Source organism: Pteronotus mesoamericanus, unplaced genomic scaffold, assembly GCF_021234165.1.
Source record: "Pteronotus mesoamericanus isolate MK-2021 breed Mesoamerican mustached bat unplaced genomic scaffold, CSHL_Meso_final contig_78, whole genome shotgun sequence".
Lineage (NCBI taxonomy): Eukaryota > Metazoa > Chordata > Mammalia > Chiroptera > Mormoopidae > Pteronotus > Pteronotus mesoamericanus.
Genome location: NW_026555258.1, coordinates 17,587,727 through 17,615,498, shown reverse-complemented (window position 1 = coordinate 17,615,498; position 27,772 = coordinate 17,587,727). Strand labels below are relative to the sequence as shown.

The window sequence follows — 27,772 nt, the reverse complement described above, 5'->3', positions numbered from 1 at the left end:
AGAATGTGAAGAATGTGAACTTAAAGTATACCTTGTAAACTTTCACAAGACATAGCCATATACAAAACAGGTTTGTATGAAACAACATTAATTTAAAAGGCATATTACATAGTCAACAGTAGCAGGTTGGATTGTGCGAACATTTTGGTGAATGTTTTGGGTGGAATAGAGAAAAAAAGAATCAAAGCACAGCTTAGTTCTAAGATATCTAAGCAACTGAAAGAACTAAGTGGAACTAAGTGGACAAAGGCCATCTAAAGTGGGGGTAGGTAAGAGTGAAAGAGGATTTAAGGATAGGTAACGTAGGACTAATTACAGTGCAAGTTAAAAGCAAACCAGTGTCATTTTATGTATCGAATCTCTACCAGGACTGAAGGCATTGTGAGGGGAGGTACAGCAGCTTAATCATCTTTGCAACCTCTTAGCACTTAGGAGAATGAGGGGTATATGTCAGTGTATTCATCATTCTTCAATACATTTCTTAAATTTATTAAACAGATGTTCAAAGAAAGGCTATGCAAAGGTCAGAACTTGCCAGCTCACAAGTTTGAAGACTGTCAAGCTGTCTATTGGCACAACAGAAGGGGAATGGCTGTAGGGATTACTAGAAGAGACTCAGAGCTGCCACTTGAAGAACTGTACCCCAGGCTAGTGACTGGGGGCAGGAGATAATGACTGCAGTCTCTTAGATTCCTTTTAAGTTTTAGAGTGCAAGTTCACATCTACTATTCTTTCCACAGGCACTTCCTGAGCACTATGTGCCAGGTATTATGCTGAGTGCTGGGCAGAGATGAGCAACATTTGTCCTGTCAGGGCTCATAATCTAGTAGGTTCCACGTGCATGGACAGAGATAATCATGCCTAGCTGTGGGACTAAAGAAAAGAAAGCAGCCCTGGCTGGTGCGGCTCAGTGGTTTGAGTGCCAGCTGGCAAACCAAAGGGCCACCGGTTCGATTCCCAGTCACGGCATATGCCTGGGTTGTGGGCCAGGTCCCCAGTCGGGGGCCCAGGAGAGGCAATCACACACTGGTGTTTCTCTCCCCTTTTCCCTCCCTTCCCTTCTCTCTAAAAATAAATAAGTAAAACATTTTAAAATAAAATTTTTAAAAAAGAGAAAGTAATTTTTTTCTGCCTGGGTCTGTGGAAGAAGAGAAAACACCAAAAAGGTGACACCTGAGTTAGGCCTTGAAGGATGCTGGAGCTGACTCCCCACAGGGCCAATTCTTAGGTGTCACCACCTTGTCCACCGAGAAAATGCCTTACACTGGCCCCCAGATGACTCCTATAAAAACCTCTAAGGCAAGTATTCACCTCGGCAATCACCCTCATTTCACAGAAGAAATTGTGACTTAAAAAGCAAAAGGCGAACCCAGGGTCACACCGGCTATCAGGGGAGATGCCAGGCCCGGAACGCAAGTGCAGTTTCGAGCGCTGCCAGGATTCGAAGACCTGTACGTACAGTACCAGAATCGGCAAGGGTCTGGACCCGGAAGTTGGAAAGGGGTCTGATAAGACCCCTCCAACCATTTGCCCAGCTTCCTCAGCCACGCCCTCTGCCCCACGTTTCAGTCACTCACCCGCCGCTAGGCGAGAGGAAGTCGGTGTCGTCTTCGTCGCCCGCACCGAGCATCGCGCTTGCTTTAGCTCGGCAGCGGGGAGGGAGTCGGAGCGCTGCCCGGCCGCTTAGCCGCCGACGTCGTGAAATGCCGTGGCGGCGTGCTGCTTTCCGACCGGACGCACTCTTGCATGCGGAGAGTTGACGCTAGCCTACGGAGCAGGAATGGGGAGGGCCTCGGGAGCACGCGCGCCGAGTGACGTAAACTTCTTTATCCCTCAGACGACGTGAAATCCGCGGGAGCTCCGAAGCTCTGCTCAGGGATTGGCCAATGAAGCAGGGGGCGGGTCAGGGACGAATCGGCGGCCTTGGTTGCGGTGTTGGACACGTCGAGCCGGTCAGAAGTGGAGGGGGCTTCTGAAGAGTCTTGAGGGGCTTACGAGTTAAGGTTCTGGAAGGGAGGAGCCGGTGGCGGAACTCGATCTGGGAAGGTAAGGCCTCCTTCGCCCCTCCCTCAGCTCTGGTACGAGCTCAGTTCTTTTCCCTCCGGGGGCAGGTCTATCCACACCACTCTTCTCGGTTTGGAGAAAGGAAAAAGGGCCCAGGATTGTCAGTCTGGAGACCTGAGCTTTCGATCTGGCCCCAACAGTGACGTAACTGGAGTGACCTTGAGGCACGATGTTCCGGGCCTCAGTTTCCCCGTTTGTAAAACTGGTTTGTCGCCCCTACCGCTTGTCCCCTGCGGCCGACCTCATCATCCAACGGGTTGTTGGTCGCGTGCTTTTGTGTGCCGGCTGCTCAAGAAGCTTTTAGACCTCAGAGGTCATTGAATTCAATCCCATTCTCCTCATAATCCCAGAATTTACAGATAGGAAAAGAAGGAACTGAGAAGCACTTGAATAACGAGTCTGAGGTCACGCAGAGTAAAGGACATACGGGGCTGGATTCCTGGTCTCTTGCTTCAGGACTTAGAGAGTTGATGCAAGTCCTTTGTCAGCCCTTAATCACTGTGTGTTCTCACGGAGTGGTTGTTGGACTGGCTACATCTTAAGAAAAGTCCGCTCTCCAGAGTCCAGCTGGGCAGATGAGGTGCAGGAGAGCTGGGGTATTCTGGGGCTGGGTGACGGAAGGAAGGAAACTTTAGAAGCTGAAAATCCTCAACCCCAGCCTTGGCCTGGGTTTTGCTTAATCTTCCTGCCACACACCTAAGTCAACATTATATTAAGTATTTCTTTGGTTAACGTGGTACAATTCTTGGAACAATTTTCACGTAGTCCTGGGTTAACCAAGGTGTGGATTAACCACTGTAGGGTCCATTTCCATAGATCTCACTGGAATTCTTTCACTCCAGGCCTCTCTCAGCCAGATTAGTACAACAGGTACCTCTTACCTGAATGTTTTGATCTGTTAAATTCAATACACAAAATTGAAGGGAAATGATTGGTAGCACCCTCCCAGAGAACTCCGAACCTCTTGGCACTTCCCTTGTTATGCTTTTCATTCTAATTGTGAATTTCTAAGTTGTAAGTTTCTCAAGGACTGGGGATCATATTACTTATCTTGGTGTTTCCTGTGTCTCAGAGCACTATGCCTTCTTGCCCATAATGGGTTTCTATTCATTCTTTGTTAGGTTCAGTAATGGAATTCATCCTAGTTCCCTTATTTCTTAATTTACTCTCTGAGGATTTTTGCCCCCATATGACCCAGGGAGCCCAGCAATGGCTGTGGCTTTTATAGGTAGCTTTCAGAAAGATAAAAATGCAGTAGCAGCTGTGAACTGCCTGGGTTGCTCAGTCGCTCTTGTTAATTGAAGATAATTTGACTATTGTTTAAAGCTTTAGGGGAGGGAAAAGAGGGGAATAAAATAGCTAGAAATATGCGTAACTAATTTTCGTTGGTATAGTAGTCCTCTGTTGAACTGAGGGATAGGTCTGTTGTCTGCTTCCTGTGTTTATTTTACAGATTAAGATGGTTAAAGCAATAAAAGCTGATAGTGTTAAAGCAATGGCACACAAGGAAACTAAGCACTAGAACAGGAACCCTTTACAGTAGCTCTGTTTAGAATACGAACTTGGTTACTTCTCAGAAAATAAGAGAATGAACTGCCTAAGTAACTCTTCTTAACCCCTCTCCTCAGTACTGGTCGTTGTCATTTTGGCACCAAAACATCTAGTGCTTTTAAAAAACACTAAAGAATCTCTTGGGTGTTTATCTTGCATTCTTGAGTAGGGCGTTTTTTATCTGGGGTGTTTAAGTAACCTCTTTGGATAGGCAATACTCCTAAAATGTGGATCAGCCTTTATAGTCATTGGAACACCACAAATATGCTTGTCCAGCTCACTACTGTGGGAACCCAGTTGCTTGTTCTGATCGTCAGTACAAGGAAGTGGAAAGTAGCGGTGAAGCTTCCTCAGTCTTTAAACTGCAGAATTGGGTGCATCTAAAAAGCCATGTCTTCCTTAGTTAGGGTATTGGACGAAGAATCAGGAAACCTAAATTCCCATCCCAAACCCCTCTAACTCACTCTGAGCTTGGGCTGGGCTCTATAACCACTTTGTGAAAGGAGTGGATTAGATCCAGACATCTGTGAAGTCTGTTAAGTACTGCTGGGGATGCAGAGGTGAGACACAGCCCTGATCTCAAGTTTGAATTAAGCATTTTTACTGGTACACAGCTTTTAGATGTGTTTGTAAAACATATTGACTCCCTAAAGATTAACCAGAAAGCAGCAGTTTTAACAATTTGACAGATGGAATTTTTTTTTGCTACAGAGATGAAAACTTTTATATGTAGGTACACCCATACTAATCTGTACTAGTAAATTTATTTTAAAATTAATAGTTTAAAGTTATAACCAAGTTAGATCATAAGTGTGGTGATAGGGATATGAATTGAATATAATAGGTTTGGGGGGTTGGTGTCATGTTCTTTCTGTTCAATCACTGAAAATAGAAAAATGTTAGAACACAATTCAGGAAATATCTGAAATTCTGCTAATGTGCTGGGTGTTGCCTAAGATAATAAAATGAGTTAGTTATCAATAGTTGAGTAGTGGGAATAATTGTAGTATACAGTCATAATAGAATGCATAGCAAAGTGAGTCCCATAAGTAGAAATTAATTACTGCAGAATTTAAAAGGAAGAAATGATCATATCTAGTTGGGAGGAAGGTGTGGGGTTAGATAATGGGCTTTGAAGATGAGTCGGATTCTAAGTGGAAGTGAGAAAATAACTTCCCAGATTGAAGGGGGTAGCTTTGGTGAAAGGAAAACGACGGGAAAGAAGGCAGAAGTTTCTTAAAAGAGTTGCCCTCTTATGTGATACAATTAGGGTCAGTAGTTAACTGAAAAAGTAAGTTAAAGCAGAGAATCATACAGATATTAGGTACCCACAGACCTTAATCATTTTACTTTAACTTAAAACATAAACATCTTGTTGCCATTCTTAACATAATACTTTTCTTGGAGTGTAGCTCTCAGGAGTCTGGAAAGTACAGCATAATGGCCAAGTCTTATCCTAGTCTGCTGCCTATTTCTGTAAATAAAGTTTTATTGGAACACAACCTGGCTCATTCCTTTACGTATTATCTTTGGCTGTTTTCACATAGAGGGTAGAAGTGAGTGGTTGTTTATGTCATTTTTATCTAGTCTTTTCAAAGCTTTCAACTTGGTTTTCATAGAAACAGCTGTTCCATTCTTAGGCTCTGGAGCTAAATTATTTTTCCATTTATTAGTTGTGTAGGTCTTGGACAAGTTGCTCAGTTTCCTCATTTTAAAATAGAGACAATAATACTATCTAGTTCCTATGGTTTCTGTGAAGTTTATCTGAATTAATTCAGGTAAAGTACTTAGAACAGTACTTGGCAGGTATTAAATTCTCAATTAATTTTAACTATTGTTTTTCTCTTCATATTTGTACTTCATTACTTTATATAATACTTTATTCTATACAGTTATATATTATTTACAATAATTAGCACACTGGCATAAGTTGGTCTGTGAACAAATACAACTGACACCCTTTATTAGGGCACAACTTCACTGAAGAAGGAGAGCAGAAGCGTTGTTCCCATGATATTGGAGAATAGCCTTGCTAATGTGTTACCAATTAAGTTGGTTACAAAGGTTCTGTGGGGTAGCTCGCTAAGAGTGTAAAACAACAGTGCACATAGGAAAGGAGGGGATTAAAATTGAAAAGGAGACCAGAGCCGTATTTGTCAACACCTTGAAGGCCAGGGTGATGAGTTAGTCCTTAGCTTGAAGTAACATAGTGATGTAAAAAAAAAAAAAAAAAAAAAAAATTCAAATGATTTAGAAGTGTATGAAGTAAAAAGTAAGTTTCCTCACTCCATGTGAGTAGCTACTTAATTTTTCGAATAATCCTTAGAATGTGGAGTTGTGAGGATTAAATGAGACAAGGCATGGTAAACACTACTTGGGACACTGGTATTAATCTGTTAAAAACCTCAGGCCAGTTTTTTTGGTGGGGAGGAATCATAATATCAGTTTTAAGTTGAGAAAAAAAAAAGATTCTAGACTGAATGTGAATAAAATTAAATGACTGCTCTAAAGGTAACAATTTATACCATAGTTTTAAGAATCTCTGATGCTTAAGTCTCTTCCTCTCTTTGTTCCAGTTTGGCTCTGCTGTTTATTTCTCCTTGTATCTTCCTCACCAGAACTGCTAAAAAGAGGAAAAAAATGATATAATTATCATTGGAAAAGCAAGTGTTACAGTGCAAGATGACTTCAACTAGTGGAAGATGTCAGATAAGTCAGTGACCAGGTGGCATCAAGATAATTCTGCCCCTTAAAGTTGGCAAGCCAGACATGAGTGGGGAAAAGGAAGGAAGGAAAAAGGGCAGGTTGCTGATGCCTCCATTCCCACATGCAGCTGTAAACATAATAAACCCATTTTAAAAAATCAAAAGTTTTCTGTACTTTGTGACTAAATGTGAGAAGTCATGAAGAGTCTGATACTTAATACATTAAAATGAGTAGTCTATGCCAAAAGAAATCTTATAGAAGGGACTGGGAAGGAAGTTCCATTGCTTTGAGTAATATTTCATAATTTAGGTAACATCCCTAAGCAGAGGAAGGGCCCGTCCTTAGGAATGCAAAGCCCTGCAGAGAAGGAAAGGGTTGAGGAGGGTCCACCCTACCTCTTTTCCTTTGCACAAAGACCCCAGGCTTTTGTACACAACCTGCTTTTGTAGCCTGAGGACATGCAGTACATCTTAATGAGATGGAAATAGGTGTTGCGAAAGAAATATGAGGAATGATTTGGAGGGAACTCATAAAGAGCAAAACTCTAGCAACCAGTGTAATATTAGAGACCTTTTTTTAGCCAGGGTGAGTCTTTTCCTAAATAAATAGTAGAATTCCTACAGAACTGTGCTGAATGGTTTTATAATTGTGAAGCAAATTAGAGCACCTAGAACGCAGTTGTTCGATTTATCAAATGAAAGGCAGAAGAATGCTGCCCCCTCAGACCGCCATTCCTTTCCCCCACCTTTCCTTATGGCTTTTTATCAGCTCCCATGAAACCCTGTGCATAATCTGTACCTTAGTACATCTTATATCGTATTTTAATTATTTTTAGAAAGATTTTATATATGAACTTTTAGAGAGAGGGGAAGGGGGAGGGAGGGAGGGAGAGAGAGAGAAAATAGGAATGTGTGAAAGATACATCCATTAGTTTTCACACCCCCAACTGGGGACCCAGGCATGTGCCCTGACTGAGAATCAAACCAGTGATCTTTCATTTCACAGGCCAGTGCTCAATCCACTGAGCTGCACCAGCCAGGGCATATTTTAATTATTTATATGTACCTCTTCTCCACTCGACTGAGCTTCTTGAGGACTGGGGTTAATCATAGTACTTTTACTCAATAGGTATGCACTAAATTTGAATGAATAACGAAGAGACTGAGTTCCTTGGGGTTGCACAGATAATAAGGCCCAAGAGCTAGGTCTAGAATCCAAGTCTTCTGATTGTTGCCCAATACTTTTCCACCACACTAGGCAGCTTCTGAGGTATTGAACAACTTTTCTCATTTTCATTTACATTTCTCTATGCATTTTCATTAAATCATCCTTTATTAATTAAAGGGAGGGAGAAATAAAAAAGGAACAAGTAAAGTGGTTTCTAGTTTCCACCTCACAGCAAGTTAATTCCCAGTATTCACAGACAAACCAACAACACTGTGATCTAGGTAATTGAGATGCTATATATTTAAAGAAAAGTTTAATCAAGGGTTACCTTTGCCTGCCTGTGATTATAACAAGAGGGCAGTTAAAGCAGTGTTTTTCCAATATGATTGACCGTTGAACAACACGGATTTAAACTGTGTGGGTCCCCTTATACCTGGATTTTTTCAATAAAGACATCGTCAGCCCTCTGTATCCTCAGGTTTTGCACCTGCGGATTCAACCAACCACTGATTAAAAATAGTATTTTCCCACTCTGGCTGGTGTGGCTCAGTGGATTGAGGGCCAGTCAGTGATCCAAAGGGTCACGGGTTCGATTCCCAGTCAGGCCACATGTCCGGGTTGCAGGCCACATCCCCAATTGGGGGCATGCAAGAGGCAACCACATATTGATATTTCTCTCTCTTTAACCCTCCCTTCCCCTCTCTCTAAAAAATAAATAAAATCTTTAAAAACAGAAAGAAAGATAAAAAGAAAAGAAAAAAAAATAAAGCAAGAAAATAGTATGTTCCTGATTGAGGTGGGCTGACTCTGTGCATTGTTCTATGCCATTTTATATAAGAAACTTGAGTGTCCATGAATTTTGATATCTACAGGGGTTCCTGGAATCAATCCCCTGCACATACTGAGGGACATCTGTAAAGTTTTGGGGGAGTCAGAAGTTATACATGGCTTTTGACTGCTCAGGAGTTGATGTCCCTAACCCAGCATTGTTCAAGAGTCAACTGTGTATATGTATCTGACTAGCAAGTATTCTTTTAATCAAACAATGAAAGGCTATATACTTTGTAATATGGAAGTGATCCCTGTGTGTGAATTGGACATCTCCTCTCAGAGATTAGTTTTGTCATGTAATTAGTAAGTAAACTATTATTGATAATATTTCATGCTTAATATATTTAAGATTAGAAGGTATTTTGACATTTTTTTAGAAGGATTTTATTTATTTTTAGAGAGAGGGGAAGGGAGGGAGAAAGAGAGGGAGAGAAATATCAATGTGGGGTGCCTCTCATGTGCCCCCTGCACCGGGGACCCTGCTCACAACCCAGGCCTGTGCCCTGACCAGGAATCAAACCAGTGACACTTTGGTTCGCAGGCCGGCACTCATCCACTGAGCCACACCAACCAGGGCAGGATTTTGACATTTTATTTGATCCTCATAAACCTGCCAGGTTGTCAGGGTAGGTATTCTTCTATCCATTTTGCAATAAAGGAACTAGTACTTGTTGAGTTTAGGTAATTTGTTTAATGTCACATGGCTAATAACGGTAAATTTACGTCTATTGCTCAGAGCCTTTGATAGCTAATCTAGTGCTTTTTCCAGTCTTACCACACCTTTTAAAAACTGTCTAAAAACTTTACCTAGATCATACTAAAGCACTCATGGTTAACACATTGGAAATTTGTCAAGACTACAAAAGGGCCCAGTAAGAGGAGTGTGAAAGGCTACATCTCGTGATTGCTTTATTCCAGCATGTGGCTTAGTCAACAACAAAAGGTATCAGAAAAATAGAGTATAGTAGGTAGGAGATCCACTCCCTATTGGACTTAGGCCCTTCCATCATTGCATAACTAAAAGGCCTTTTGAGTTTCTTTGTTTGTTTGACATAACCAAATTTGAGTTGTCCTATTTGGACAAGGCAAATAAAAGCTTTTCTAAAGCTTTAGTAAAAAAAAAAAAATGTGGTTGTATACTTGATCTTCTTTGTACAGAAAGGTAAGAGTGGGCAAGAGAAACAGGAGCTTATATGTTATTTGCCACTAAAACAGGATATGTAAAACTTAGAAACCCTTCCTGCTTAGCTTCATCCCTGCAAACCCTCTGGAGAAATGGGAGAGTTGAGGAAAGTGGTTAGCCTAATGTTACAGAAGTCTTATATGAGAAGCAAATATTATGGTTCAGTTGACTAAGGAGTATAATAGCGTCATTATTCAATAACATGAGCCCCAGTTTCCCTATCTGTAAAATAAAGGAGTTCCTCTTAAAACATAATTTTTAAAAACAGGAATTATATTCACCATGGCTCAGGATTCAAAAGGTACACAAGGACATTTAGTGAAATAACCTACAACTGACCAGTTCTCCTCCTAGGGATCACAGTGTGTACCCACCTGCCAGAGATAGTATAGGTGTTTACAAACAATACTTTTTTCCCTTTAAATTATTTACTTATTTTTTTTACAAATGATCATATACAGTGTGCCTGCTTTATTCATTTCATAATATACTTTAGAGATCATTCTATAGTAATATATAAAGAGAGCTTCCTCATCTTGTTTATAGCAGCAAAGTGTTCCATTTTATGGACACATGATAATTTATCAGTGCCCTATTAATGAATATTTAGGTTGTATTTTCAATATTTAGCTTTTACAGACAGTCCTGAAACAAATAACTTTGTTCTTATAACATTTCACATATGTGTCAGTAGGTATTTAGAAGGGGAATTGCTGACTCAAAAAGGTATGTGCATCAGACTGATAATTAATGACTCTTCTAGTTCTGATAGCTTATGAGATTTCAATTGTAAATGAACAGTTGAAAGAGTTGAGAAGGTATCATTTTCTTGAGAACATCTTACTCAGAGACTACGTCTTTTTTAAGAAATATTTTCTTTCTCCTTCCTTCCTTCCCTCCTTCCTTCCTTCCTTCCTTCCTTCCTTCCTTCCTTCCTTCCTTCCTTCCTTCCTTCCATAAGGGAGGGCGAAAGAGGGAGATATTGATGTGTGAAAGAAACATTGATTGGTTGCCTCTCACACATGCCCCAGATGGGTACCGGCCAGCATCCAAGGCATGTGCCTTGGCACGGGAACTGAACCTTTTGCTTTGCAGGACAGCAGCCAACAACTGAGCCATGCTGGACAGTCTTAAATACAGGCCAAGTGTAGTCAGTCTCCCCAAAGTGATGTTGAATCGCAGACTTGACAAAATCACCTCCACCGTGCCTCCACCAGGCTTTTTTCTAGCTATTATTTAGGTAACTTGTAAAAGACCCATAAACTTTCTAAAAATTAATCATGAAAAGTTCCCTTTATTATGATTTCAGAAATACCACCAGGTATATGGTACCATGTTATGGCTTAGAATTAAGGGGTAGAATTACTACCCTTTAAGAAACTGAAGTGTAGGAAAGATCGGATGAGCAAAAACAATATAACATAGCATATTTCCATTTCAATATGGCATTTTGAGCACATCTCTTTTCCTTCCCAAAACCTTAATTAAATGACTATGGAAATACAAAAATAAGGAAAAGTGTGATATTTTGATTTATAATAAAAATACATGTTTGATCTTCATCCCATTTCTGGCACAGAGTTCCTAAACCTCTTGGAATTTCCTAAGTAAAGAGAGCAATAAAAGTGTCTTTTTTATATTTTTTGTTCAGGACCTTGCCCTATATACCCCCTTCCTTCATCTGGCTGTTGATTTGTGTACTTTAATGTTCTTTATAATAGATTGGTAATCTAGTGAGTTAGTGGGTTTCCTGAGTTCTGTGAGCTGTTATTCTAGCAAATTAATAGAACCCAAGGAGATGGGAATCTCTAATTTGTAGCCGGTTGGTCAGAAGCAAGGGTTACAACCTGGGGCTGTTTTAGTCGGCATCTGAAGTGAAGGGCAGTCTTGTGGGTCTAAGTCCTCAACTTCTGGGATCTGATGTTATCTCTGGGTAGACAGTGTCAGAATTTTGTTGAATTGTAGACACTTAGGCTGGTGTTGTAGAAATGCTTTGTGGTGGGGAAACAGCCTCCCGCCACAAAAAGCATCTTTTATAATCATAAAAGAGGGAGAGAGAAGCCTGAAACTTTGAGATCCTGCAAAGAAATTATATGCAGATTGGAAGCAAATAGGTAACTACCTGATACAACATAGGTAAAGGACGTCCCTGCCTGTGAACTTAAGTGGACAAGATTCACTGGCACACTCTCAAAACTCCCAAATTGAGAACAGCAGAGGTTAGAAAGAAAGGTTAGCTAGCTCTGGAGTAATGGCAGAAGGACAAGTCAAATTGTATGTATACTAAGTTTAGAAAGTACAGTAAATTAAAAGTAACAATAATGAATATTTATTGAGGGCTTACTGTACTTAGCCCCTGTGCTAAGTGTTTAGATACACACTGTCATGAAGTAATTGCTATTGTCATCCCTATTTCAGAGGAAACTATCTTTGCCCTCTTAACCACTGTGCTGTCACCTAAATGAGCTCCTCATAATCTTCAAACAATTCTATGAAGTCGGCTACTTTTATTAATCTAATTTTAGAGCTGAGACACAGAGATATTAAATAATTTGCCCAAGGGCCCACAACCAGTAGGTATGGTTTTACCAGTTAAGAGAATGAGTATAGCTTTGTGTGTACTCGGAAAGTTGCCATAAAAAAGAATTGGGAAATACTTTCTCTGCCCACAACTTCCTCCTCATGTTTTTCTTTGTTCCTTTGTTTGTTTGTTTTTGGTGTCCTATTCAGGATCTCAAACTGAGCTCCCAATCTCAGAAAGGCAGGAGTTGGTAGTTAGAGACAGACCCTTGAGTGCTAAACTGGGAACAGATCTTTGTTCTCTCTTGCTTTCATTTTTTTAATCCTCATCTGAGGATATATTTTTACTGATTTTAGAGAGAGAGGAGGGGAAAAAAAACCAATCGATGGGTTGCCTCATGTAATGGCCAGACTGAACTGGGGATTGAACCCGCAACCTTTTTGGTGTATGAGATGATGCTCCAACCAACTGAACCACCAGGCCAGGGCACGAATCTTAATTTCATTAATCACGTTGGAAACTAATGTCCAACAGTTTCTTTATACAAAATAGTGCATTTCCTATTAGAGGTTTATCTTTCTGGTAGTGCAGCTCCTATATTTTGCAGCTAATATAAAAAAAATAAAACTACAGAAAATAAATAATGTCCTCTTCATCTGGAACTCAAGAGATTTTATTCACACAGTGGGTAAAAAAACTTTGAAATCCCAAAAATGAGCCATTGGTGATTCAGTGTTAGTCCAAGTGATTCTTTGATTATTAGATCATGGTATGTGTGAACTGTGAGAGAAGGTATGCTAGCTCTGTGCCCTGTTGGACTATCAGAAGTTTTATTTTAGATCCTAGTTAAATCTTGACTTTTTTCTTTCCTGTATTTTTAAGCTCTTGTTAAATATCCAACTCTTTGATTCTTTGTACTATATTACCCATGTTGTACATATTTTTAATTCAAACTGGGGTTCTCAAATTTTTGAGTGCATAAGAATTGCCTGTATAGCTAGGTAAGTGTCTAGATTCTTAGGCCCCATTCCCTGAGAGGAGATTCAGCAGTCTGGAGTGAGGTCCATAACTTTCACTTTTAGGCCAACATCTCAAATGATTCTGATTTCAGACAGTCCTTGGACTACACTTTGAGAAGCCCTTGAATTGAGAGGAAAGTCATTAATATTTATTATTCACAATATATGTTATTAATGTGCCAGTCACTTTCATATTTATTTTTTTATATTTAATGTTTAAAATATTGTGAAATTTTACTACCCTAGTTTTATGTGTATGTGTTATCCCCACAAAATCTTAGCAGCTCGTTCTGAGTTCCAAAGATGGCACAGCCTTTTGACAGTCAGCAGTCTGACTCCAAAAACGAGGAGGGTTCTTGCTCTTTCTCCATCGGCAAGATATCCCTCAGTAGAGGTAATTATTTAAGTTTGGTAATTTGGAATTTTTTAGAAAGTGATATGAACAGTGTGCTCCGAAATGTGTTTGGTAAATAAGTGTTAAGCCACTGAAATATTAGAATGTCTAAAGCTTATCAATTAATATTCAGAATATGTTTAGAAAAGACAAGTATGCATTTGTTTCTCATTGAAACAATATTATATACACCTAAACTTTTCTTGTTGAAATAGTTTCCAAAGATGAATTATTCTATCTCTTCGCTAAGGAAACTGTGACCATAAAAATGAAAGTACCTATTTTCAGAAACCCAGGCTAGAACCAAAATTTCCTGATTCTAGTCTTATGTCCTTTCAAACTATAGTAATGATAAAATTTAAGGTGGACTTCAACTCATATGTTGCCTGAGAATGATCCAGAAGATTGTTGAATCCATGGTGAGAAGCGATGACTCTTTGTGACAGCATTCAGTGTTTGAAGGTTCATACAGAGACATAGTAAACGAAGGATCTGGTATTTTAAAGGCGTAAAAAAAGCAGTTACCTTTTTATGAATTGTTCTTAAAAAGTTTTATTTCTGACACTGAAAATATATAGCAGAGCGGCATTTGGGGTTTTTGTGAATTTTAACAAAATGCTGAAATGTGGCTTGGCACTCAGGCTATATGGAAGTCCATTCTCACTAGGAGCCACATCGAGGTGGGGCAGCCACGAACACTGCGTATAACAGTTTTAGCACATATTGTATGCCTTAACGTGGTATAAAGCATCGCAAGACACAACTACTTTGGAGGTAGGTAACAAGTAGATTTAGCTCCTCCTGGACAACTTAATGGGCAAGGATTTCATAGTCTTGACAGAGCACTTGGATAACTTGACATTGATTAACCCCACATTTAGGGACTGTCCACTGGTACTTCCTAATAGAAATAGGTCTTCATTTCTTTCCAAGCTTCTCTCAAAACTACAACTGTTTCCCTATCTCAGGTTTTTTGGGTTGTCCCCAGAAAGCAAAATAGCTAACTTTGTGTTAAGAGACAGGGGCTCAAAGGGGTCGGATGAAATTACAATGATACAAGTGATAGAAAGAGCAATGGACTTGAGGTCAGAATCTGGATTCTGATGGTACAGTGCCACTAGACTGACTGCCACCTGACCGTAGCTAGTCAGTTAACCTTCTGTACCTTGATTTTCCATCTGTGAAATGAATTGTCATTCTTGTTTAATCCAGGTCTGTCCTTCAAGTACAGTTAGGTTTAAAAACATACTGCATTGTCGTAGCTCAGCAGAAAAACCTGAGCACATGCCACAAAAGTAAATGAAGTTACTGTTGGACCCAGACTTAGACTCGATCAACAAATATTTATTGAATATCCACCTGAAACATCTATTAGAGTGCACATGGCCTTAACCCAAGCCTTACAATATATTCTGTAAACAAGCTGTATTTTTCTTCAGCCTCATTATTGAGTACTCACAGAGAATAATAATAATAATAATAATGTTTTACATATGTCATTTTTTTTTCTCTCTCAGTATTTCTTCCCATTCATTATATTATTGGAATGATATAACAACCCTGAAGGAAAATAAGACATGTAATCTCCATGTTTCCCTGAGTTTTAGATGAGACTCAGAGATTAAAAGCGGTTCTCAGTGAGATGGGGTGATTTTGCCCACAGGGGAATTTTGGCAATGTTTTGAGATGTTTTTGGTGGTCACAATTGGGATGGTGGTACTGGCATTTAGTGAGTAAAGGCCAAGGATACTGTTAAACATCCTACAATGCACAAGCTAGGTCATACAACAAAGAATTATTTGGTCCCAGATGTCAATAATACCAGAATTCAGAAACTCTGACGTAGGTGTTGTACCCAAAAGAATACAAAGTTATAGAGTTGAATGGACCAGAATCCAGATCTTGGATTCATTCTGGTGTTCTCCATTGTACCTAAAATAAGGCATTAAAAAATGGAGTCACATAAATTCTAGATTTATTGCTAATAGTTGGGGAGGTATGAGTGCAAAGTGAGGTTTGTTGACATTACTGTTGAAGGTTCCATGTATAGTACAGATTGTACAATTTAATAAAAATCTATTGAGCATTTGCTGTGTGTCTTATAGTTTGCTGTCCATGTTCCACAGAGAGCTTACTCTGCTTTCATCATATTCTTTCTATTTATTGAGCAACTAGCCACCAAATTTGAGTCATTTACCCAAGTGCTATTGAAATCTGGGCGCAGTCCCTTTAGCAATCTCTAAGCATAGTACCTACTGCCGATCTAAAGGCGCGTGGAACTATTACAGGAAATGTCACCAGGACACTCAGCTAGAGATTAGTAGGGCCAGGACTTAATACCATCTCACTCCATACTTGTGCTCTTAACAATATTCTATTCTGTAAGCTTAACTCTCACCTATAAAGGGTTGCATGTGACTTTAGGAGCTCTTTCAATCCAGGATAGTTCTTACAGAATATCCCTTAGTTTTGCCCTTCAAATCATTTTATAACCCAGAAGTTAGGTTCTCCTAATCCTCCTAAAGTTTTAACAGATGTCTTTTTGGATTCTGGCAAATTAAAGAATTATAGTCCAGAGCTCTGTAAGTAGTTTTGTTCTGCTTTGTTTTTTCCCTTCTGCGAATACCTCACAGGAGAGCTTGAACAGGAAATATTATTAGGGAAGAACAGATAAAGGCCAGTTTTGCTATACAGCAGCCAAAGTACTCTACTAAGATATAAGCTAATCATATCACTTCCCTGCTTATTGCCCACAATTAGCTTCCAATTGCCCTTGGAATAAAATTTAGTCTGCTGAAGATGATCTTTAAACCCTTCTTAATTTATACCTTTTCTGCCTTTCTCTTCAACCTCATTGGCCTCTCTTCCTCTAAATGTGTTCTGTTCATACTGACCTTAAATGTCCTTGATTCTTTTCTTGCCTCAGGGATGCTGCTCCTTGCCCTTCTACCCAACTCCAATGACTTATCTGTCTGTCTAAATGCTACCTCTGTAGGGCTGCTTCTCTCTTTCTCTCTTTACCTGCCCCCCTGCATACAAATTAGTTCTTTTACTCCTATTCTCTACCACAGTACTGTGTTTACCTCCTTCATACCACTTACCACAATTTATAATTACATATACCTATACATATTTGCCTTTTTACATATTTAATGAGAGTTTCCTCCTCTAGATTAAGCTCCACAAAGGCAAGAATCCTGTCCTTTGCACCGGGCTCCTTCTAAGTAGATATTGAAACCTTGGTGGATTTTATGAGAATTAAATACTGTCTTAAAAAAAATTATTCATCTTCTTAGAGAGAGGGGAAGGGAGAGAGAAGGAGAGGGAGAGAAACATGGATCAGTTGCATCAATCAGTTGCCTCTCACATGCCCCTAACTGGGGACCCAGCCCTCAACCCAGGCCTGTGCCCTGACTGGGAATCCAGGGGCCTTTCCGTTCACAGGCTGGTGCTCAACCACTGAGCCACACCAGCCAGGGCAGAATTAAATACTTGTTTAAATGAATGATTATTTGCTGAGTGTTCTTCTAGATGTAGTAAGGAGGTAGAAATTAGTTACTTGCCCTCAAGGAACTTGCTATACATGTATGGCACTTTTTGTCCTGTAGTTTAAGAAGTCAGAATGTCCGCCCTAGCTGGTGTGACTCAGTGGATTGAGTGCGTGCCTGTGATCCAAAAGGTCACCTGTTCAATTCCCAGTCAGGGCACATGCCTGGGTTGCGGGCCAGGTCCCCAGTAGGGGGTACATGAAAGGCCATCACACATTGATGTTTCTCTCCCTCTCTTTCTCCCTCCCTTCCCCTCTGTCTAAAAAATTTTTTTAAAAAGTCAAAATTTCCATAGGAGAAGATTGCTAGGGAAATTCAGAAACGAGAGATTTCTTCTGTCAAGAATTCAAGGTAAACTCATGGAAAAGGAAACATTTTAACCAAGCCCTAAAGAATGAGCTAGACTGTAAACTCAAAAGAGCAATGGCCATATTTTAACTTTATTCTAATTTTCACACATTTAAAGTGCACGGTCAATGTTAAATAAGTAATGGAGGGATTACACAGAAGGTGGTGGGGGAGAGGGGGAAGGAATTGCAAATTACAGGGAATAACAGAAGCCAAGAGACATACAATTGTCAAAATGCTAAATTTATTCAGGAAAAGCAAGTATATCTGTTTCAGTGGAATAGTTGAATGTGAAGAGGATTAGATTGAAATAAGGTTGGAAAAGTAAGTCTGTAATAGATAGAAATATAAATGCCAGATAGCATCAAATAAGTATATCAGTATCAGAAGTTGTATGTGAAGGTAGTTAGGTTACTCACTGCAGACAGAAATTAGTTTCTGGGAGGCAGACTAAAATGCAAATTAAAACTTAAGAAATACATGCAAATGGTACCTGGAGTACAAATACTAGTTTAGCTTGGAGTGCTGGTTCTATTGTCGATATCAGCACCATCAAAGAGCAAGATTCAGATTCCTGTACGGGGTTTGGCTGGAAAGAAAGAGGGTGTTTGTTTTCTTGGATTCCTGGGGGGGAGCAACACCCTAGCCTGAAAGTCCCTAGGTGGTGTTTGAACAGATTACAGAATTTTATATTACTGAGGAGCTCCATTCAGTGATTTCTAAGGTCCTTCCAATTCTTAGTGAGCTTTCTATATCCCACGAATAAGAGACAGGGCACTCAGTTTTCCATTTCAGGTGGTCTCCTTATAGATGAAGAAATGGCTCATCCACCTCTTTTCAGGCCTAATTGTTGGAGACAACTCCTCTCCTTACCTGGGTCAAAAAGGAGTATCCAAGAGGATACTTTTGTTGTTGTCTGCCATTGACAACAATGAGAAGGAATTTTGGAGAACTAACTTCATCCAACTGTTTCTCCAACCTTTTCTCAATACTGTTTTATCAGTGTGATGACAGAGACAGGCACAGATTGAAAAGATCTTAAAAACATTTCAGGGTATTTTGTGAGACTAGTCCAGTTGGAATTATTAGGAAAGGCAAAAAGTGATATGAATGTTCAGAGGTCTTAGAACTAGACCTTGGAAGATGAGAGGGATTTGTTGCATTGGAGATTGTGAGGATGGGTATTCCAGAATGAAGAAACAATGTGAGCAAAGACGCCAGACAGTGAAGTGTGGGGTATGTCCTAGGAACAGCAGAAACTTTGGCAACTGGACTTATTTGGCCAGAACACAAAGTACGTGTGGGCACAAAGGTAGGTTGGGACCTTTGTTTTAGAGATTTGTGCTCGCAGAACAAGGATGTTAATAGACATTGGGAAGGTAAATAGGCAGTGGAATTTTTTGAGCAGATAAGTAGAGCTATGCCTTAGGTAAATTAAATTTGTCACTGATGTATTATATAGGATGAACAGAGCAGCGGTGCTGTTACGCAAACCTATGTTTGTAATAGAGCTGCCGATGGTGAAAACCAGAGGTAGGCTGGGTAAATCTTCTAATTTACTTGGAATCAGGAAAAGTGACCAACATTGTGACATTTATGGATATAGAATTGTGACATTGGGTTAATAGAAAGGCAGATTTAATACAGAATAAGTTCTGGGCCAGGAATCAGGTTACCTAGGTTCTAGCCAGGGTACCTCCACAGCTTTATAGTGTAATGTTGAACAGGTTGTATAAGCTCTCTGTGTCTTGATTCCCTAAGATACTGTGAGGAACAAAGTAAGATAATAGAGCTGGATTTACAGGAAGAAAGTACTATTGTTTCATACCATGTCATTTGTTCAGGTTCCATGCAATTACTCATTTGATAGGTGTACACAATAAAAACATTTTAAGTTAATTTTACCTTACAGTTTGCTCTGTTTCCTCTACTGCCCTTTCATGTGGCACCTGTCAAGGTTTAGTGTCCTGGAGATGTAATTTGTATAAAGGATCCGGATTAGGCATTTCAGACCACTTAAAAGCCTGTAGCAGACAGTGTATTCTTTTACTTTCTTCCACTTTTAGAAACATGTATGAGTGTTGTTGTTGTTGTTGTTGTTTTTAGTTTCCTCACATTTGTCACAATACAAATATTTGACAAAAGTTTTTATAAAGGCAAATTAGACCAAAAAATGTAAACCTTAGATTCTCCCAAGAGCTATGTGGTTTCATGCTCTAGGCTTCTGTGAAGTGAATAGGAAGAACTAGATGAATTTGTAATAATACCTGTCGAACTCTTTTTTTTTAAAGTTCAATTTTTCACCCAGGCTAGTGTGGCTCAGTGGATTGAGTGCTGGCCTGCGATTCAAAGGGTTGCTGATTCGATTCCCAGTCAGGGCACATGCCTGGATGGTGGGCCAAGTCCCCATAGGGGGCGCGTGAGAGGCAACCGCACATTGACATTTCTCTCTTCCTCCCTCCCTTCCCCTCTGTCTAAAAATAAATACAATCTTTTTTTAAAAGAAGTTCAATATGTCTATGTTGCTTCTATATCAATTACATTTTTCTACTTCTTGATATAGAGCTGTTGAATAATTTCTCAGCATAGCTATCAAATATTATGATATAGTGTTTCAGACTCACTAAGGTTTGCCCAGTGTGTCATTATCAGATTAAGGAATTAATTTCTGTTTTTATGTCTTAAGTTGCCAAAGGAGAAATGCAAAGAAAAGTAATTTATTTCAGCAAATACTTACTGTAGTCTATTATTATGTGCAGAGTATTAGAACAGGCAGGAGATTCATTAGTAAATAAGATGGTCTTTATAGAATTTACAATCCAATAGTGAGGATAGGGATAGAGAAGCATTTTGTACTGGAAGCTAAACTGAAAAAATATATATAGAGAATTAAGTTTTAGCTCTGAGTGGAACTTTATTAATCATTATATACAGTTAAGTATAAAATGGCTTGCCCATTATAGTATTTATGACACACATCTCTTTCACGTTTAAACTAGTTCTCTGTCCTTTATGTTTTGTTGCTTGAATGGTAATAGTATGGTCCATTCATGTTTGCCCAGAGGCATAGGTGATCTAGAAATTGGACAATGCACATTTAAAAACTTAAGTTTGTCTTTTGCATGCTCCCTCTTGAAAATAATAGCCCTCCATGGTTATATAATTCTCCTTGTAATCATTTCCTCCAGGATCCGTCTTGCTCCAACAAGTTTCTCATCATCTTTGCTCAGCCTCAGCAGCTTAGCTTACTAAGGTAGAATGGAGATGTGGAAAGATGAAACTTATGATAGAAGGGGGTGACCTTGAACCAGTATCCGGAAACACAGTATTGGTTGGAATTAAATCACAGGCATGCTTTCTGTCTTCCATAGATAGTTAGAAAAATATTTTCTGGGAAGCTCCTGAGTTATCCTTTTTACTAAAATAGATAATCTTAGCCAAGAATTTCTGAGTGAAAGAGCTACTCTCAGTAATTCATAGCTGCTCTTTTATTGTTTTAAAATCTTGTCAGTCCATGCAGCATTTCTTGTTTGCCTAGATCACTGTCCACTCATAAATGAAGGCTCTCTAAGCTTTAAGTGCGATTGTTTGAAGTAATTCTCTTTATGTCTTTGGAAGTTGGTTACTTTTGATGCAGCCCATTAGTTTAATGAATGAGTAATTCAACCACATAGACTTTGCTGAGTATGCAGGCTGTACATAGTTTGGTTTCTTCCATGAAAAGTGCTTTCAGGGAATCCTGTCGATATTACCTGAAGTAGTAGAGCTCATTTTAGTATATGGTGAAGAGAGAAAATAATATTGAAATATGCAAATAATCACTAAATTAATCCCTCGCCAGTTCTATCAGTAGCTTCTTATCTTCGTCCAACCACAGCCATGAAGAAAAACAGTAAGAATTTGTTGCAGATGATCCCTTGGAATTATTTTTATCACCAACAAAGGCAAAAAGTTGGAAGGGAAAATAGTAGCTTTTGTTTATTAAAGAATTTTTAAGAGGATAAAAATCTAAGCTTTTTTTTTTTCTTTTTTGGCAATTCTCTTGATTTCTGTCTTTTTAAACCTACAGTTGTAGCAAGTGCATTAACAACTCCCATTACCTGCCAGATTTATTCTTAGGGGAAGTGTGTGTGTGTGTGTGTGTGTGTGTGTGTGTGTGTGTGTGTGTGTACAATTTTAAGGTCTTATTAGATTTTTTTTTCTTTTGACCTGAATTACTGCCTCTCTACTTCTACTACATCATTTTGCTTACTTTTTTTGATACGGCAGATCTTTTGGAATCCTAAGCTTTTGCCAGCTCTGGCTGAGAGCCTGTGTAAACCTTCATTACTAATATCCTTTGTGAATGAAATTGGGAAAATTACATATCCTTATGATAACTGCACCTCAAGAGGACACAGGTCAAGGAAAGGAAGCTAAAGTATCCAAAGGGTTTCATGGTTATAACCATAGAGTTTCTACCAGTCACATTTCTACCAGTCCGTTCAGAATAGGAAGGGGAGACCAGGGCCCAGGGGATGGGATGAGTAGAACATCTCAGCCTTCGAGGGGAAGAGTCTTTCCCCTTTTTACTCATCAAATACTGCTCTCATTTACTGGGAGCTACTACATTTTTTCTAAACAATGCCAGTATATTAGCCTAGAATGCCAAGTTATGGAGAGATACCTAAACCCTATTTATTATTGCATTTATTATTTTAAGGTCTCCCCTTTATTCCTCATCCCTCCCCAAAAGGACAACATAGGTGTGGAATTCATAAAGCTATCAAGAGAATTGTAAAGTGCATCTATAGGAGCACGTGAAACAAAGCCACAGCTGTATCTCAGAATATCTACTGTCTCCACACATGTCATCAAAAGGCAGGATTAGTCCTTTTAAACTTGTGGCTTGATCATGTGAACATAGTCCATAAGCATGAACCCCTGTTTATGGTAGTTTGCTATCTTTGACCTTGAATTTCCCGTATCTGCTTGCCAAAAGCTATGTCACCAGTCATAAATAATGACTGCAGAAAGCAGAAGCCCAACCTGATAGATTTCCCTTTGTTTAATGTTTTTACAAATCTAAAAAGGAACATGACCCTAATCGTTTTAAGAATAAAAACTTTCTTCTTTATCTTCCTTATCATGGACGTCAGGAAATACTGTGGGCAGTCTCCAAAAGAATTGTCTGAAGCTCCAGATTACATCTGTCTGAGCTGGAGAAGAGGGACCATGTGGCAAATGTATGACCATGTCTGTGTAATCTTTCTATGCAGTCTAACCTCCGTAGTCTCTATGGATTAGTGTTTCTTATGCATCACTGTGCAATACCAGGAAAATAAAAGGTCAGTGCTAAGACTCAGAATAGGCATCAGAATTTAGCTTTTTCACTCATTTCCTAACTTCTGCCCATAAATGTATGTTTATTTTGCTAGAGAAGTTAGATTTTATAAAGAATCTGGCCCTCTAGCTAAACTGTACAATGTGTCTCTTTGCCGGCGGGGTGTTGGGGGGCGGCGTGGTCAGCAGTAATAGAGGAAACTTTTTTGATGATCCTCAGAAGTAGACCCTTGAATACAAGGAAGTTTTGAAAACTGTTTTTATAAATACTGTACCATACTTATTAAATTGGGGAAAGGGGGAAGCAGAAAGAAATGCACAGAGGCATGGATACATGGAACAGACTGACAGATTTCAGAGGGGCGGTGTGCGTGGGTGGGGACTGAATGAAAGTAGGTGAAGGGGTTAGTCAAAAAACTTATGCATAACGCATAGATAGAGAACAGTGTGGTGATAGCCAGAGGGAAAAGAGGGCTGGGGCTAGGTGGAGGCGGGCAAAGGAGGGGAGAGGGGGAAATGGGGACATCCATAATAGCGTCAAAATAGAAATAAAGTTCAGCTGCAGCTGGTGTGGCTCAGTGGGTTGAGTGCCAGCCTGTGAACTGAAAGATTGCAGGTTCAGTTCCCGATCAGGGCATGTGCCTAGCTTGTGGGCCAGGTCACCAGCTAAGGGCATGCAAAAGGCAACTGATGTTTCTTTCCCTCTCTTCCTCCCTCCCTTACTGAAAAGAAATAAATTTTTTTAAAAAATAGTATGCTTTCTCTCCACCCCTTAGTAATGCAGTGGTACATTACCCTGTTTATTTCCTTCACAGCACTAATCACACCATGAAATTGTTTTATTTACTTAATTGTTTCTCTGTCACATACCTTGTTTGTCATATTGACTTAAAATACTAGCACTTACCTCAGAGTTTGACACATAGTAGGAGCTTTGTAAATATTTATTGATTGAACAATGACTGGCACACTTAGGCTTATGAACAAGACTGCCTCCTTGGAATTTCTAATACACTCTTGCCTTCACCAACTGGAGTTGAGGGACGCCAAAAAGAGAATCCATCAACACCTCCCCTGTCTGCCCTCCTCAGCTTCTAACTTCCCACTCTCACTCCCCAGCTGCAGGAGTTTTTGCCCCTTGGTTTATGATCCCAGATAGACTTTTGCAGTAAAGCAGTGATGTGGTAGTAAAGATACAAGGCTGAATATGCTGTTGTCTAGACTTAATTTAATGTAGAATGGCCAATTTATAATTTGTTTTCAGTGTTTTTAACTCTAATGCCTGGCTAGGATTGAAATTATATCTAAATTCTGAGCACACTGCTTGCCTAGGGCAGCAGTAGACCTTTTCTTCAAATTTAAATTAGTGGAAAGCTGGTTGTCCTGTATGTGAAAATGTGTTCTTAATATCCTGATTGAACACAGGCCATCCAATTAGGTGAATTATCTTAAGTGCTTGCTTTTTATCTACTGACATTTAGGATTAGAAAGCCAAAGAGCAGTTAAATTTCATTAATGGCATCAATTTGTCAATTATTACAGAAATTGTCTGCTTCCTCCAACCCAAAGAAACTACTTTTGTTCTCCTTATCTCATTTACATTTGAAGACACATTGAACATACCTATTAAAGGAACAATTCTGCAAAATAAGGGTTAGATTTCTGAAACTCAAAGTGCAAATCCCTTCTGCCACAGTCTCCAAAGATCATCCTTATGAACACAGTAACTTTTCTCTCCCTATCTAGATTATAAAAAATAATTCTGAGTAAAGATGCTAGGAGAGCATTCATTCACAGGGTGACATCCCGCATAGACCTAAGTATTTATCAATAATCAAGATTTTAATATCCTTAAGTTATTGTATATAATCCTTATCTTAGGATCTTCTGCTGACCCTCAACGTTAACTGGAAAGATGGACCATTCCCACCATATGGTGATGAACCCTATGGACAACAACAGTACTGGTCACCACCACCCAGACACTCCAGCGTCCCACTCGCATGGAGGGGGAGGCAGCAACGCGATGATGATGGTGAGTGCCGTGGGACAGAGGCCCAGGCCCTTTCGCACACACGTGGGTTATAGAAATAATTGAATTTTAGGACTAGAGAGTTGTGGTTTACGGGCCAATTTACCTTTAAAAAAAACTAAGGGATCCGGATAAGTGATTTGCTCAAGATTACATAGCAGGTTCACTACAGAGCCATACCAGAAACAGCACTTCCAGGGTCCTTCTGCATTTCTCCTTTCTTTCAAAATAGACCCTTTTCTGAATTAAGTCCTGTTCTTTGTGCTTTGAATAGAAAAGGGAAAAAGATCAAAGTTGATGGTGGTGACAAGGAGAGGACTTGGCGAGAGTGCCTGTGGTAGCGATGTTACAGAACCCCGCCAAGGAGGATGACTCTGTGCAAGGGTTTGGTGAAAAGGGAAGGGGTTGTTTACTTAATGGTTATACAGATTTAGAATAATAGCAGATTTCTGCCATTAGGTCCTACTCCCTTTAAAACACTCAAAAACACATATTCCTGCCTGTCTTTGCCGAAACAGGCCCATTTCAGAATTCACCAGTCAGAGGTACCATCTTTCAGAAAAGCCGAAGTCTGCATTCCCGGTCACAGTTCAGTTCAGCTCCATCAGCTCTGCCTCCATCTTGTCCAGGAGGCTTCCCAGCGGGACTCCTCTTCCTTACTCCAGACCTCATGGCATTCTCTTACACACCAGACCTGGTCTGTGCCTCTGTTTTAGCCCACCTTCATTTAAATGCTTGGCCTAGAACTTCCTGTGACCTCATTTCCAGCCCTTCCTATGTGTTAGCATCTGCCATTTTTGCCAGTTCCCCAATATCTTTTATCTCCTTTCGGCTGCCATCTGTAGTCAGGGCAAGAGTTCCCCATGACACAGGGGCATCCGCGTCCTCTGGCTGTATCATGAGTCATATATGTTTGTAAAATCATGTATACCTTTCGCCCTGGATGGTAATCCACTTCCCTTCAGAAAAGACACCACTATTAACTTGTCATTATGCAAAGTATCTTTTGCTGTGTATAAAGCGCGCTTTTTTGCCCAAATTTTTGGGGGAAAAATAAGGATGCACATTATGCATGGGTAGTACTGATTCCATATCCAGACAAATGTTTTAGATTCTTTTATTTATGCTTATGCATTAAAAGTGTAACTCTAGAAAGCAATAACGATATCCATATGGAAAAATTATAACCCAAAATATGATAATCGGTCTTGTTTTTAAATATGAAGAAATAAAAAATTGAACTAAAAAATTTAAATGAAAGATTTTTTTTCCTGAAAGATTTTTTTTCCTGAAAGTTTGGGCCAAAAACATGGGTGCACATTATACATGGCAAATATCTACTTCCCCCAATCAAGGATTGTGGGGGTTTTCACCTCTTTTCAGGGGACCCCCTCTCTGCACCCTGTTACAGTAATGCTAAAATGAGGGGAAACCTCCCACCACAGTGAATACCTCTTATTATCCAAATCTGCTACTTTAAGTGTTCTAAGTTTCTTTACTTGGAATTTTCATTTAGAATCTCCAGTCATCTTTAATTGACTTGTTTTTGTTTTCTAACAGCCAATGACCTTCTACTTTGGCTTTAAGAATGTGGCACTGTTGTTTTCTGGCTTGGTGATCAATACAGCTGGAGGTGAGTAAACCATCAGGTGGTGTTTGAAGGTGACAGTCACATGAGAAACAGTGGCAAAGAATCTGGAAATCCAGCATTTCTTTCTGTTGTAATTACTGAATCATTGTGGCTACGATCCACAACCATCTTGCTTCGTAGGTAAGGATACACAGTGCTTATTTTAGAGTGTCTTAAAAAATAATTTAGCTACAAGGAGTCTTTTGCAGTCCATTTCCTTTTGTCCTTTTTCCAGAGTGTTTCCTTGTTTGATAAATTATTGGTTGGGGACATAAGACTATAGTCAAGTTAAAATGACATAAGCATTTTATACATACATACCACAAAATAACTTCAGATTAAAAGCTATATTGCCCTGGCTGGAGTGGTTCAGTGGGTTGAGCGCTGAACAGCTGCCAGTTTCATTCCAGGTCAGGGCGCATGCCTGGATTGTGGGCCAGGTCCCTAGTTGGGGGTGTACAAGAGGCACCTGGTCAGTGTTTCTCTGTCTCCCTCTCTCTCTCTTTTTCCCTCCCTTCCCATATCTCTAAAAGTAAATAAATAAAATCTTTAATTAAAAATAAAAACTATTGACCTAGTACAGTGCTGCCATTTTACAGGTAAATTAAACTTCAAATAGTGAAGTGCTTAGCCCTAAATCACATGGAATTAGTATGTCAGAGCTGGGACAGGAACCCAGATCTTCTAGACCTGCTTAGCCCAATGTTCTTTTTCGTGTACGGAACCGTCTTACATCATTTCTGATTCTTGGCATGGCCCATCTTAGTGTCAGTCCTAGATTTTGGGTAACCAGTCACCCATTTCTTTGTGTCTATAATGTTGAGTTGGTGTGCCTTAATTTCAAATTGCACAAGCTGAATAATCAGTTGGACTGCTTTAGGTGCAGTTATATCTTTTTGATCCACAAAATCAATTTGTTCTGGGAAGAAGGGGAGTATTTAATTCAGGTAGTGTGTTAAATCAGAAGTTGGAATACATTCTTAGCATCACCAATGCTTCCCAGTGTGAAAGACTTAGAATTGAAATGCCTGTTCAAGAAATAGAGTCAGCACTTACAAGTAAGTTATTTTATTCCTCTTTTGCATAATGTATTCAGAAATTGAGAGTAGTACCTTTTCTGTGTTGTATTTCTAGCTTGGACAGCACACCAGCAAATGATTTTGCAATGTTTGACAGTACCACCATCTTTTCCTTCCCTACTTAGAAATGGCTGGAGCTTTTGTGGGAGTGTTTTTACTAGCATTGTTCTATGAAGGACTCAAGATAGCCCGAGAGAGCCTGCTGCGCAAGTCACAAGTCAGCATTCGGTACAATTCCATGCCTGTCCCAGGACCAAATGGAACCATTCTTATGGAGACACACAAAACTGTTGGGTAAGAAGATTGAACAGATCCAGACAGAAGTTCTGGGGAACTGTACTTAGCTAAGTAGCAAAGCAACTATTTTATTTGCAACA

The 27,772-nt window shown here is 39.6% G+C and overlaps 2 protein-coding genes across 2 annotated transcripts in view; one reads left to right on the top strand and one right to left on the bottom strand.

Moving 5' to 3' along the window:
- Positions 1 to 1,726, bottom strand: part of FKBP15 (FKBP prolyl isomerase family member 15) — a 53,728-nt gene extending 52,002 nt beyond the window's left edge. The window contains exon 1 of the mRNA XM_054584511.1: positions 1,578 to 1,726. Within this exon, the coding sequence (XP_054440486.1) occupies positions 1,578 to 1,630 (53 nt within the window). The 5' untranslated portion in view covers positions 1,631 to 1,726. The remainder of the gene's footprint in view (positions 1 to 1,577) is intronic.
- Positions 1,727 to 1,887: 161 nt separating this feature from the next.
- The window catches only part of SLC31A1 (solute carrier family 31 member 1), a 28,434-nt gene continuing 2,549 nt past the window's right edge, over positions 1,888 to 27,772 (top strand). Inside the window, exons 1-4 of the mRNA XM_054584510.1 lie at positions 1,888 to 2,046; positions 24,536 to 24,689; positions 26,247 to 26,319; positions 27,521 to 27,689. Of these exons, the coding sequence (XP_054440485.1) occupies positions 24,570 to 24,689; positions 26,247 to 26,319; positions 27,521 to 27,689 (362 nt within the window). The 5' untranslated portion in view covers positions 1,888 to 2,046; positions 24,536 to 24,569. The remainder of the gene's footprint in view (positions 2,047 to 24,535; positions 24,690 to 26,246; positions 26,320 to 27,520; positions 27,690 to 27,772) is intronic.